This window comes from Benincasa hispida, chromosome 1 (genome assembly GCF_009727055.1).
Source record: "Benincasa hispida cultivar B227 chromosome 1, ASM972705v1, whole genome shotgun sequence".
Taxonomy (NCBI): domain Eukaryota; kingdom Viridiplantae; phylum Streptophyta; class Magnoliopsida; order Cucurbitales; family Cucurbitaceae; genus Benincasa; species Benincasa hispida.
In genome coordinates, this window is record NC_052349.1 from 70,440,206 (window position 1) to 70,455,280 (window position 15,075).

A 15,075-nucleotide genomic window follows, 5' to 3' on the forward strand; every position below is an offset into this window, starting at 1 on the left:
CTTCTTGCATCTTGACAAAGGGACATAATGCAAACTTGGGGAGCTTGGAGCCTTTTCACCTCTTAAAATAGGTGTCTCTCCAATACTTGTGGACGTCTCATTTCCTTTTGAGCTAGAGGCCTGAGTCTTACTGTTAATTTCTTTCCCTGTATCTACTAGTGACTTTGACCTGGATTCACCTGCTTTCCTTATTAGCGAGGTCTCTGTGGGCATTTCTTCACCGCCACTCTTACTCTTCAAATAAAACTTCGCATCTGCGAAGTGAGATCCAGCTTCTAAAAACGGATTAGTATCTACTTCAACCTTCTTAAACCCATCATGATAGAACTTGAAACATTGATGCAGTCACGACGTTATCATGAAATTTCCACGAATCCAAGGGCAACCCATTAGCAACTTATAGGTGGTCTTTGAATCTATAACATGGAATAACGCGTCAGCCTTCAGGTACCCAATGAGGAGTTCTAAGCATATCATGCCTATCGCCCTTTGGCTACCTTGGTTAAAACCTTGAATCAAAAATTTGCTATTCAATAATTCTTCCATGAGGATGCCCAATTGTTTCATGTCATCTTAGGCATTATGTTGACGGCTGATCCATTATCGATGAGAATTCGACCGAATCTCTATTCTCGAATGTATCCCAAGACATACAAAGGCCTATTGTGCAGCTTGGATCACAATAGTAGATCTTCTTCAGAGAAACTATGGATGTACAACACAAGGCATGCACATGCACTGCGGAGTTCGGTACACCGAATGCGTTGGATTCTAACAATGCATCGATGAGGGTCATCTTAGCCACTTGAGGGAGTGCCAATAGGTCATCCATGCTGAAGGACGATAAGTCATTTTATTCCCCTGTCGATTTCAATGAACTTATAGGAGTATCTTCTTCTTTTGTCGTGCTAACAGTGTGACATGTAACAGTCTTTGGCATTTCTCCCAAACCTCGACCATAGAATTCTCCATAAGGAAATCTGCTAACGTCACCTGTCGTCTGGGTCGAGGAAAGTCCTCGTCTTCCTTCTCAATAGCCTTGGGCTTTCGAGCCCTCTTTCTTCCCTTCCTTTTCTGGGTCTTGCTCACTCTTCTGTAACTTCAATGGGAGCACGAGTCTTTTTGGGCAGTACTCGACTTTCTCTTCTTTCAGCACGTCACAAGGATCCAGCCTTCAACATTATCAATTTCAACACGCTCTTCTCTATTCCAAAAATTAGTGACTTGGATCTCTTGTTGAAACCGTCAATCACAAGTTTGAGGGTCCCAAACTAGACCAAACTCTCTCTTTCCTCATAACATATGATCGGTGCTGGCGAGCTCGGAGGTACCGCCACCGTGGCATGATTTGTTTGAGCAACTTCGTCCAAGTCTAGCTCAATCTTCCTCTCCCAAGCCAACCTTAGGATCAACTCATTTAGCACAAAGAATTTTTCGACCGAGTGGCTAACGACCCTGTGGTACTTGCAGTAGTTAGGGTGAGTCTGTCTTTACAATCCAGACTCAGAGCTCTCCAACAGTTGATGTAGTCGATGACTGATTCCCCTTTTTGTTGCTTGGTGTTCGTCAGCTCCATCATGCTGACAGTGCATCTAGTGCTATAGAAGTGGTTCAAGAATTCCCTTTCAAGCTACTCCCAGCTGTTGATCACCTCAGGCTCTAGGTCCTAATCCGTCGACTTTAAAAATCGTGAGGGTTCAAGTCCAACGAATTGCTGGAACTTCAGTGGTTGATACCCAGCTGGCATTCTCAGGTTGTTAATTCTCTGGGTGTACGACTGGGAATACATGAAAGAGATCTGAGATGGGTCTTCATACTGAGCCCTTATGGAGGTCATGATCATATCTTGCAGCTGTTGGACAGACAGAGAGGCCACTGAAGCTGATTGTTACAACTGATGTTCTTGCAACATGGTCTTCCCTTTATCAGCTGCTTTGACAACAGGCACCTGGCTTGATTCAGCAGCCCCTCGAGATTGCATCTGCTCTCTTAAGGCAGTGATCTCGTGATCTCGCTCTTCGATGACTTTCATCAGAAAGTTTATCTTCCTCTCCATTTCTGCCATGGTCACTTCAGTAGTTACGTCCGCCATCATGATAGAGATCACATTTGGGGTTGTGATTCCATTTTTAACTTGTTGGAGGTAGAAGTAGAATTATCAAACAAAGGATTCTCCTTGATGACAATCCCGCCTCTGAGACTCTGCCATCTGCCTCAGGATGTTGTGCAAAATGACAGAACATTATTTTTGCTCCTGCGTGACTTCTTTTGAATGACTGCGGGTGATAGATCCCGTGTAAGAGTTGCTTGTGAAGGACGCTCTGGATACGACTTACTTTGGTGGCATCGATTTTCTTGGATGCTGAAAGAGAGATGAGAGGTAGAGATGGTCCCACTGTGCATGCCAATTTGTTCGCACGAGGTTTTCGGAGAAACTTAATTCGTTGAGTTGAACTTGAGTTAGTGTTGATGTAAATGTTGTGTGGTTTGATCTTTAGTACTTGATCCTCTAATACTCTCTCAGATGTATGTGTACACTTGACTTGAAGAAGTGAAGCGCGTGATTTTCTTGAAATTCAAGTCTTGGAAGAGTCCTTGTATCTTCAGAAGACTTGTGTCTTCAAGGAGTGTGTAGCTTCAGGAGTCTAGGAGTCTCCTGATTGTTGGGAGAATTCTCTTTGGGCTCTCTGGATTGTAAAATTGCTGACCCCTGCAAATGAGGAAAGCTTCTCTATTTATAGATTTCTCAAGTGGGCTTCATGGGTTTGGGCTTGGTTGACCCATGGGCCTGGCTCTTGGGCCCAATTAGTTGAATTTGAACTTGGTTGATCCATGAGCTCTTTGGCCCAAGTAGTTGGATTTGGGTTTGATTTGACATCTGGGTCAAATTCAACCTATTTTTGGGTTTAGAGACTTTAACCCAAATAATAATAATTATATTAAATTAGACCAAGTTAATTTTATCCAATTCAACAGTCATGATGAAACCACATGGCATCATTGAAATTTTTCAACTTCAATTTGGGGCACATGTCAACTCTTAATTGGTTCCAAATTTAATATTTTGGAATTTCATCATTAATTTAGTAAACGACGTGGCAATTTTTGGTTGGTTTGAAGTTTCTCCTTTAACAATAATATTCGTTAACATATTCCACCTACTTTATTTTATAAAAAAAATGCAATTAATGAGGTTCATACCAGGGACTAGAGGTGATCATCGGCTGGTCGGGGTCGATTTTTCAACTAGACCAATGCCGAACCAAGTAGAATCGGTTCTGAACCTAACCAAACCGGTCCGACCATCGACTGAGCAAAAATATGACCAGCCGACCGGTCGGTCAGTCGGTTTAGTCGGTTTGGTACTTTCTTTTTTTCCCTTTTTTATAATATTCTTAGAAAAAATGCTATATTTAATAATTAATTATTTATATTTTACCACTTGGTAATTAGTACTATTTTCTATTAGGTAAAAGTTATATTTAGCTATAAATCATTATCGTTATAAATAGCAATTTTTTAATAAAAATTAAATTAACTATCAAAAGTCAACTATTTGTTAACTTCCTTTTTCTTTCTATCAATTTAGTTAGTCAATTTGGATTGAATATTGCTAGTAGGTAAAAGTTATATTTAGTTATAGATCATTATCGAATTGTTATAAATAACATTTTTTTAATACAAATTAAATTAACTATCGAAAGTAAATTATTTGTTAACTTCCTTTTTCTTTCTTATCAATCATGTTTAGTTTTCTTCCTTAATTTATGATTGTGATTCAGAATTCAAGATACCATTTTACATTTTAATACTTACGGATAGAGGTATTAAAAATAAAATATTGATATGATTTGATTTGACAACCCTTAATATTTAATATGTCCATTGTTTGGGATTGTGTTCGCTTCGCTTAATTGCTTAAAAAAGCACATAATACATATATATTTGAAAACAAAACTAATATGAGAGTCGAGAGTTTACGTCACAAATAGTATCAAATACAATGAAAACACAAATAGTACGTCACATCACAAATGTCACATGACACATACAATCAAATTAGAAATTACAACATAAAGTCAAATACAACCAAATTACAATAAAACAAAAATAGTCAAATACAACAAAAATCACTGCTAGTAAATGATAAATGTTTAATTGATAAGTGACAACTTGGCAAAATTTGGAAGGTCTTGAATCTCTTTTTCATTATTCATAACTGCTCTGAATCCTATAATTAAGATTAAGAAGAGAAAAACAACCTCATTAAGATTTTAAACTAACAAGTTACATCTACAAAATACAAGTGAATAAAGTTTAAAGTTAAACAATTGAATAAATACCTTCTTCAAATAATGAAGCTTCTTCCAAGTCATGCTAAACTTCAAGATCTATTGGACCAGAATGTAGCCAATTTTGAGTACAAATGAGAGTATCCACTGTTTTTTGTAGCCAATGAACAACATGATGAATCAACAACAGGTCCTTCTATACTAAAAGCCGACTCAGACGCTACAGTAGATACTGGAATTGTCAAAATATCTCTAGCCATATGACTACGAACCTCAAACCGATGACTATTCGTCTTCCACCATTGAAGTATGTCAAAATCACCTTCATTCTTAACATTGGCTTTCAACAAATAAATATTAATCTCTAACCCCTGTTCAAAAGGTGTAGTCTCATCGCCTTCAAAATCAATATCAATTGTATCATACACAATGTATTCACTCACCTTTTTAGTTGGATCACAATCAATCATGGTCTCCGAGGTTGAGAGAATTGGTGTATTAGTAGTAGTACTCCCACCCTCACTCCCACTCTCACTCCCAATCTGAGTACTGTATGAAATAGATGTCTATAACATTGCTCCAGTACATTTCCCATAGATTTGGCAACCTCTGGCCCAAAAAAAATTTTAAGGCAAAAAGATACAAATCTTAGCTTTTTTCGAGGATCTAGCACAATAGCAACATATAACAATAGATTATTTTTTCATTGTTCCTCCAATACTTCTCAAATTTGGTCTTCATGCTATTAGCCATTCCAACTAACATTGCATTTGCACTACCAACATTCAAATGTATACAATTTTGAACCATTGTAATCTGATGAAAAACCATATTCGAAGTGGTGTACAAAGAGCCTGAAATTTTCAACGTCACATCAAAAAAACTTTTAAAACCTAATCAACATCTTAGCATTTGTTCAATCTTCCTTATTTGGTGATAAATCGTGTCTATAAGAAGCATCTTCATCTTTTAATCTATCAAAAGCCTTTTCAAACTTAACAGCTGCCTCAAGCATCAAATATGTGGAGTTCCATCTAGTGGGAACATCAAGACACACATAACTGTTACAAGATTTTTTTTCAATTTCAATGCACTTTTTAAATTTCAAAAAACGTGCAGGAGAAGATCTTATAAATCGTACAACATATCGAATCATATTAATGCAATCATTATGTTTCTTAAAAGCATCACATACTATAAGATTTAATATATGAGCAAAACAACGAACATGCAGAAATTCTCCACCAAAAAATAATCCCTTATTGAATCCTTTCAAAAGATAAGCAATGGCTCATTCGAACTTGCATTATCAACCGTCAAAGTCATTACCCTTTCAATGCCCCAATCCTTCAAATTCTTTTCAATGGTTTTACCAATAGTATCATCTTTATGATTCTCAATGGGACAAAAAACTAAGTATCCTTTTATGTAATCTCCAATCAGAATCTATGAAATGGGCAATTAGTACCAAGTAATTTATATTTTGTCCCGAAGTCCAACAATCCGTAGTGAGAGAAACTCTATACTTCTTATTCACAAACATGTCTTTCAAACGATTTTTCTCGTAAACATACAACTCAAGTACATCTCTAACCACAGTAAATCGAGATGGAACAAAAAATCTAAGTTGACTTTCACATGTTAATCTATCGACAAATTTCTTAAATCCTTTAACCTCCACAAACTTAAATGGCAATTCTTCAACAATTACCATTTCAACCAACGCTTCTCGATAACTCTCCAAACTATATGTCTCACATACAAGTTGTGAAGTATTATCCCCAACATTGTTTTTGTCTTTACTTTCGAAAGTTAATGTCATTTGGGTTGGATCTCTCTTTATTTGGTAAGGGCATTTTTTTACAATTTTCTAAATGATTCTTCATAGTCCCATTACCATTACGTTTAGAATGACATGCATAGACAACTCCAAAGTATTTACATTGATCATGAGGGTCTTTAGGATCATCTTTTAGCCTCTCAAAATGAACCTAATGTTGAGGATGATGCCCTAAACTCTCATTGGGTCCTGTAGTTTGTAAACACATGTATTCAATGCTTGTGATTTAATAATATATGATATTTTCTTCACTGTTGTCTATGAAACATGAGATATTTTAATTTCTTTACCACAAACCAATAAACTAATATCTCTGGTTGTCGTTGTAACTTAAGCATGTATGTGGAGACATACAACTGAATCATGCCTTAAGTGATAACCAAAATGGTCTGTAGTATATGGATATAGGAGGAAAACCTTATCCTGGTGATACTACGGATGCAACCCGCTCTGTAAATTGTTACAAGTGTTGTGACATGTTACAGATGGTCTGATCCTAATCATTCATGTGGAGACGTGCGAGCAGAGGCATCCTATACAAAGGAGTTTGTATAAGACTGGACCACGAAGTATATAGTCTCGTTATATAATGTCGTTCATGACAGAGACTTCACTTCACTAGGATGACCATAGGTAACATGACCTTAATCCTGAGTGAGTTGGAAACTTCTGCCTTTGAGGGCGGTCCTTTGATTTGCATGGGTATGAGTGGCCAGATTTTTGACTCAAACCTACCACTTTGAGGATTCGTCTGATTATGGAGCTGGGAACTCAGCTACACAAGATAAAATTCACTTCTTCCCCAAAGTAGGGGTAAGTAGATAGATTGCTCCCTTAAAGGCTGATTCCGGGGCTTGAACGAGGTGGCACCACACACCTTTTCATGGCCTAAGAGGTGTCCACTCATAGTAGGACTATGATGTATTGTTCATTAGAGGGATTAGTGGCACTTAAGAAGTTAGATGTAACTACAGGGGCAAAATGGTAAATTGACCCATCTGTACTTATGAGCATCTGTAAAGGGTTATCGTATTGTTGATTGGTTATATCCGATAGATGTAGAAATATATCTGTAGTGAGAAGAGTGCAGCTGTCAGTCTTTAGTGGAGTGCTCGACAGTTAACGAATGGTGGATCTCGTGGCTAAAGAGTTTAGTTAGCTATTCACGTACTGTTGGAGCTTCAAGCTACAGGTCCATATGGTCCCCTCGGTAGCTCAATGGATTCAAGTTGAGAATCAGTTTTTGGATCAATTTGAAGTGTTCAAGTTGACAAGAGAGAGTTTGATTATATATGATTTAATTAAACTGGTTCAATTATATATGATATAGTTGACATACATTAATTGGAGGAAAAGGATATAAATATGATTTATATCTAGTAGAGGAAAAAAGAACTATGGTTTAAATGTTGCATATGATGTGATATTAAAACTATAGGTTATAAATATAATATGATAAGTTAGTTATTATATTTATTTATAATTAAACAATTATGAGATAATTGTTGGTGGTTTTCTCCATAACCGTGCGTAAAAGTGGGAGGTTGCATTTAGTTTTCATAACTGAAAGGATAAAATGAAAATAGTTTTCATTTTGGAAAAATCAGATAATCGCTTAATAAGTGGTACACTGCCTATCGTTTAACTCATGAGAGCCTACACGCCAGCTCAAAGTGTTTTCCTAAACGATTGTGTACACGCGCGTCTGTCTAAACGATTGTGTTGTTTTTCTAAACGATCGCATAGATTTTACTAAACAATCACGCGTCTAAGCGAGATTCACTAAAGGATCGTCTAAATGATTAGACCTAATTTTTTAAATGATCGTGCACCTTTTCTAAACGATCAAGCACAAGGCTATATGATAGACACAAACTTCTCCCACTTGCATGGTCGTTGAGTACGATCGTTCTTTCCTCCTTCCCTCTACCAAATCCAACAAAGACCACACCTCCTGGATTCTCACTCCGGGAATACCAAGGTCACTGAGTGGTGGTGTCCAAGTTGTTGGTTGTTCGTGTAGAAGACTGTTCATATGCTGAGCGACGGCGAAAGTTATAGGTAGACGATTGCAGCAATAGAGAGAGGTGTTGTTCTTGACGAGAGCGAGAGATAAACAGAGGAAGAGTTCTTTAAAGGTGAGTCTCTCGTTTCCTTGTATTTAATTTGTTGAAAGCATGTCGTAATGTGTTCTAAAATGCATAACTTGTATGTATGTTTGTGAATGCTTTTATTTCTGTCACAATGAATTTGGAACGATCTTGCTTCCGCTCATAGGTACTTTTTGATAAGAGTTCCTTCACTCAAACCATGGATTTTTCACAACATTCCTTCTTTTCATTGGATTTGGAATATATGATGTCTCATTTGCTAAATCAACATCAATGACATTTGTATTGGCATCCATTTCTACACGCCGTTCATTTTTTTAAGTATCAGTTGCAATTCCATCAAACTCCATATCCATTGGATCCATGTAAATCTACTGAATAAAAACTTACTTGAAAATTATTGTTATCAACTGATATTGATAGAAAAACAACTACATTAACTAAAAGGCAACTAAAAGGTAACTTCTCGCCAAAGAGTATTAGCTTAAAGGTTTGAAGTTGAACCACACCATGTCATTATCACACAATTCACATAATAATTTTCTTCTCAAGTTAATAAAAGCTATGTTAAATATTGATTTTTTTTCCATATTGTTACCGAGACCTATATTTAGACCCAACAATTCACAGAATTATTTTTAGACCCAACAATTCACAGAATAATTTTTAGACCCAACAAGACCTATTTTTGCTCAGACTCAAAGTTACCAAGTTCTTCATCTTCATTTCAATCTTACAGAAAATTGATTTAGTATTTTAGTCGTTTACTATCACAAACTCACAGAGGAAAAAAAAAACTCAAAGTAATAAAATGAGGGAGGAAAAAATTACCAACTTCTTCAGGAGGATCGATGGAGGGGAGGCTGATGGTGACCGAGGGTAGGCTGACCATTGATGGACGGTGAATAGATGGTGAACGAGGGGAGATGACGATGAACAGGTTGACAGACGATGGTGAACGAGGGTTGGTGGACGGATCAATGGACGGTTGGCTTCAATGGCCGGTTTGCTTCGATCAATGGATCACTGGGGCTGGGCTAGGCTGCAAGCAATGATGGACATCGGACGGAGTCATTGAGAGCTGCGACTGAAGAGTTGAAGGCGAGTGCAGAGGGTTGAACTGAAGACCCTATGCAGAGCGCGAACGACTGAAGACAATGAAGAGGATGAAGCGCGACTAGCCCTACGAATCATGAACTCCAATTTATTTTATAGGCGTCATTGTAATTTTTAAATATTAAATCGGTCGGGTCGGTCAAGACTCGATTGACCATCTGCACCGACCATCGTGACAGTCAGTTCAGAAAACCATAAACTGATGCCAACCGAAGTTTATTGATTTTCGATTGTCTGACTTGATTTTGGCCGATTTTTCGGTCTACCATGCTCACTCCTACTAGGGACTAAGAAAAAGTTCGACAATGTACCCTTAATCCTGTTATTTCTAATTTAAAAAGTTTAAACTAATCTCCTTTTAAAAACTAGTTTTTCTAACATCTTTTCACTTAAGATTTTTTTGTAAAATAAATTTAAATTTAAATTTGAATTTGAATATCTTGTTTAAAAAATAACAAGAATTACGATAGAACAAAAAAAATATGATATATATAATTGACAATATTTATTTTAATTATATAACGTAATATATGTAAAATGGAAAAAAAAATGTAAAATGAGTATGCCCGAGATATCCTTGATAAGGGCAATACAACAAAACAAATATGATAATGGACATTATGGAGAATTTTATATGAGGATCAACTTACCAAAATTTTCTTGACTTACCAAAATTTTCTATAAAGATTTACCAAGATTTTTGGTAAGGGATAACTAAAGTAACACTTACAATCTTTTTCTTTTTTCAGCTGAAAAGAAATCTCAGTTATCTATTAGAAAAATGTGTTTCTTACGGGAAAACTTTCTTTCTATTTTTCTAGATTACCCATTTAGGGCTTCGTCAAATGTTTTTCTATGGTGTTTCTGAAGATATTCGGTATGAATCTTTTTATTTAAGAATTTAATTTACTCGTAAAATAATATTTCTCTCTTCTTTTTCTTCTCTCGTAAGGACCTAGTCGATTTATTACGAGAAAAATTTTTCTTAAAAGATATCCAATCGGATTTCAACAAATGTTCCTTCCATTTGAAATCCAGAAAAACATATTTTGTCTTTTCCGAGGATATCTCCAAAAATCACAACAAATCCCCAAATAAAAGTTGAAAAAACAAATCTAACAAACAATACTGGAACAAAATATATATTATAAATTGTATTTGGAAATGAGTGAAACTTCACGATTCTAAATACATCTTCTTATCTGGTTTTCATTGTTTGGAGCAAATGAGAAACAGTATGGAGAAGTTCGTGGGTTGAATTTGAATGTGGAAGAAAAGTGGATTGCTGAGAAATGTGGCCAAAGTGACATCATAATAATAATAATAATAAAACCATCTAAATTGTTATAAGTCACTTACTATAGTCTATATTTATCAAAACACAACGTGATTGAAGGTATAAATTAGTTTATAAAATATCGATTATAAATAAATTGATAATTTCCGTCTAGTTAATTAATCCTTGATGAAAAAAAGATCTTGAAACCAACTGAAAGGAAGTTTTAGGGGCATTTTTCTTGGTTGGAGAGATTTTTAAATGGTAGAGTCAAAAGGGGTTGCTCTTAAATGAATCCACAACAACCGAGCAGTCATCTTCATCCTCATTCTCCTCTGTTTCTATCTGCATTGGAAATAATGGTTCCCATCCCACATTTTGTTAATTCTTCCTTTTAAATTCAGTTTTCTGCGGCCCAAGAATCTCTCTAATGGCGTCACTACATTCCCACCATGCCTTTAACTCTTCCTCTTCCCACTTCCTCCATGATTTGTCCGATGAAAACTTCGCATATGAGTTACAGCTCCAAGAAGCAATCACTTCCTCCTTATCATCAACTCCAGCAGAAATCCCCAATAATAATTCTTCCCCAAAGCCCCAAGATTCAATCTGTACAATCTGCACGGACGCCAAATTGGCTTCCGAAATGTTCACAAACGGACTCTGTTCACATACCTTCTGCACCGATTGCATTTCAAAGTACATCGCCGCAAAGCTGGAGGATTCAATGGCGGTGAAATGCCCGCAGCCCAAGTGCGGGACGTTGCTGGAGCCGGAGATGTGTAGATCTTTCATTCCGAAAGAGGTGTTGGAGAGGTGGGGTGATGCTCTGTTTGAAGCGATGATTCTGAAGTGGAAGAGATTGAACTGTCCGTTCAAAGACTGTTCGGCGCCGATGATTTATGAGGGGGATGAGAAGGGGGTGACGGCGGTGGAATGTCTGAACTGTTGGAGATTGTTCTGTGCGCAGTGTAAAGTGGGATGGCATGGGGATATGGAATGTAGAGAGTTTGAGAAAGTGCGGAAGGAGAACACAGAGGATATGATGACGATGAAACTGGCGGATGAGAAGAAATGGAAGAAATGCCCTAATTGCAAAGTTTATGTTGAGAAAACTGTAGGTTGCGTCCATATTATCTGCAGGTTACTTTTCCACTTCTCCTTCTCCTTCCTTCTTCTGCATCTTGTCCTAACTTATATCTATTTTCCTGCATTTTATCAAATCCGTCCGACATCTTAAAGTCCACCAAATATTGCTTAATCTTTTAATTTACATTTTCATTTTGGTTTATTTATTTGTTTTCTTTTTTTTTTATTTTTAAAATGCCACCTTACTCATTTGGTTTATTAAAAGTTCATTTTCGTCCCTTCATTTTTATTTTCAATATGAACTTTTTGAAAATATAAACATCATAATAATCATTCTAAAAATATAAACAACAATGCAGTATTTAAATTTTTGGCTCTTGAAGGAAAGAACTATCTTAAATGATAACTACCTCTTAAATACTATTTTTATATCCAATTAGTTACTGCAACACTATTTCAAGCCTCTTTATTTCAAAATCTACCATTTATTATAGATTTTACTATTTTACATTTATCATTTTTTATACCCTAATATCTACTATTTAATTCTCAAACTAAAATAGTATACACTTCAAATACATACTATTATATCCCAAACTAAAATAATTTATAGTTCGAACACAAATTATTATAATCCAATTATAATAACTCATAATTATAGTAACCAATTTTTTAAAAGTACAATAATAAGGATTAAAATGATACAAAGACCAAATTGAATTTAATTTGAAAGTATATGGACTAAATGAATATTTACACCCTAAGAAGTAAATTGAAAAAAAATATGTTAAATCTCATCGTGGTCTAAATGTTATGTTTCTTTTTTTGTAGCCATACTTGTGTGGAATATCTTTTTCATGTTGGACAGCCAAAGAGATGAGATGCACTAAGATTAGGCTAACCAATTTTCTTTTCCTTGTGGTGATAGAATAAATGAATATCCTAAGCACTCCTAAAGAACACTATAATATTAGACTTCTATGATTCACTAAAATTGCAAATTTGGTCTTAATTTTATCGAAAATTGATGTAATAGTACTTGAGTATTTATTAGGTTGAAATGGTTCAGAACTAAAAATGAAGATAAATGAATGAGTTTTTTTTATGACGTTTATAGGTGTGGAACGCAATTTTGCTACAGCTGTGGAGCTAAGTGGGGTGGTGGCCATGCTTGTCCAAACTCAGCTTATGAACGTACTGTCTATCATTAATGTTAATGTACAGAAGAAAATTAGAACTTAATTCTTATGATTTAAAAGTTTTGCTGCATTCATATAATGTAAGCTATTTTTGAAGTTTTATGAAAAGAAATTTCAACTTGTGAATTAATATTTAACTTTTCGTAAATTAGAGATCATATTTGTACTTTACCTTTTGGATTTTATGTGAAAATTTGTAATGGATTTTTAGATAACCTAGATTTTGGATGGGATATTATGAATTAAAAAATAAAACTAGAAGCATGTTTTACTTTTTAAAAAGGGGTTTCAAATATAGATAGAAAAATGTTTTTATGTGTTTTTTTTAAAAAGAAGTTTATCAAACTATTGTTGGTAAAGAAACATAATTTTTAAAAACAGAAAAATGGTTATCAACAAACTTAAAATGGTACAAGTTTTATTTTTGCCTTAGGATTTTAAGCTAATATTAATTTGTAGTTGAATTTATATGCTTTGGCTCTTGTAATGTTTAGGTGTATAACAATTTAACTAATGTTTGTGTTAAATGATGTTTTATTTGGAAGAATACATTAAAAGTATTTGTATAGAAAGTGGAAACACACTATGAAATGAAAATTTCTTCAAATTCTGTTTCAATATTTCAAACTCTGTTTAATTCCCAAAATTCCGAGCTCGACGAACAATAAATAATACTCCCTTTTTTAATAGTATCACTGTGGTCATACGAAGAAGTCAATTTCGAGTGATTATATTTCATCTTCTGAGTTCTTTTTATTGAAAAAAATATTCAATTTTAGTTTGCGTAAAATTACAATATTGATATAGTGAAAATGCTAATAGGTATTTAAAAAAAAAAAATCAACATATTAACCTATTAAGGATATATTTAGTTTAACCCTTCAAAATAGATTTTGAAACGGTGTATTTTAAATTGTTTGTATCAAAAGAGTTGAAATAAAATAATTTTTTTTAAAAAAAATCTCTATTCAATATGAAGACTAAATTTAGACATTTGAGAGTACACAGAAATTGAATCATTCTAAAGTATAGCTATCAAAATGGTATTTTTATGCTGAAACCACGTAACAATTTTTTTTAAAAAAATCTCCTAAAATTTTTAAGTAACAGCTTTCAGCCTTATTTTTTAAACATGCGTCACTCAGTTGACAGACCATTTAGATAGTTGTAAATAAAATTTCTTGCTCGCACAAAAGTAAAAATGAACTTAAATTTACGTAGAAACCCTCATAATATTAAATATATATATGTATATAAAAGGAACAAGTTGGACTTAAAAAGGAAAGGACTTAAAAAGGAAATGGAGTCGAACATTAATCGTAATGGGCCTCTAAGTTGATTATTGAGGCTGTTTACAGTGTTAAGGAATCTATTTGATGATTTCGTAGGGTGACTCAAATGGAAGGAAAAATGATATTTGTTCCACTTCTTGAAAATGAGGGTTTTTTTTTATCCTCTAATATTAAACTCGGTGAAATTACCAAAATCAAATCCTCACATATATGTGGAATGGCTAATTCTCTCTCTTGTGCTCTTTTCTCTCTTCTGTCTCAATCCCTTTCCTCTCTCACAGATCGCTCTCCTCTCTCTCGCTCTTTGACATCCATCTCGTTCTGCAATATTGTTGGATCTGAGCGCAATCTCACTTGCCGGAGAAGGATCTCGTAATTTAAAGAAGAAGAAAAAGAAAAACAAAGACTAGGTCACATTAATCTAAATAGAATTGAGAGATTGGTTAAGAATAGATTTCTAAACAAGTTAGTAAAAAATTCTTTACCGGTATATGAATCTTGTCTAGAAGAAAAAATGATAAAAAGACCTTTTATTAGAAAATGTCATAGAGCCAAAGAACCCTTGAAGCTTATGCATTCAGACCTTTGTGGTCCGATGAATGTTAAAATAAGGGAAAGTTTTGAATATTCCGTCACTTTCAATGACGATTATTCTAGCAGGTATGTTTATCTAATGCACCACAAGTCTAATACTTTTGAAAAGTTCAAGGAGCATAAGGCCGAGGTTGAGAATTTAAGGATAAAGACACTTCGATCAGATTGAGGTGGAGAGTACATAGATGTAGGATTCCAGAACTATATGATAGAACATAGAATCACGTCTCAACTCTTAACGTCTGGTACACCTCAACAGAATGGTG

The 15,075-nt window shown here is 34.9% G+C and overlaps 1 protein-coding gene across 1 annotated transcript in view; it reads left to right on the forward strand.

Annotated features, from left to right (window-relative positions):
* Positions 1-10,869: 10,869 nt before the first annotated feature.
* The window catches only part of LOC120078944 (probable E3 ubiquitin-protein ligase RNF144A-A), a 38,929-nt gene continuing 34,723 nt past the window's right edge, over positions 10,870-15,075 (forward strand). Inside the window, exons 1-2 of the mRNA XM_039033153.1 lie at positions 10,870-11,778; positions 12,842-12,918. Of these exons, the coding sequence (XP_038889081.1) occupies positions 11,066-11,778; positions 12,842-12,918 (790 nt within the window). The 5' untranslated portion in view covers positions 10,870-11,065. The remainder of the gene's footprint in view (positions 11,779-12,841; positions 12,919-15,075) is intronic.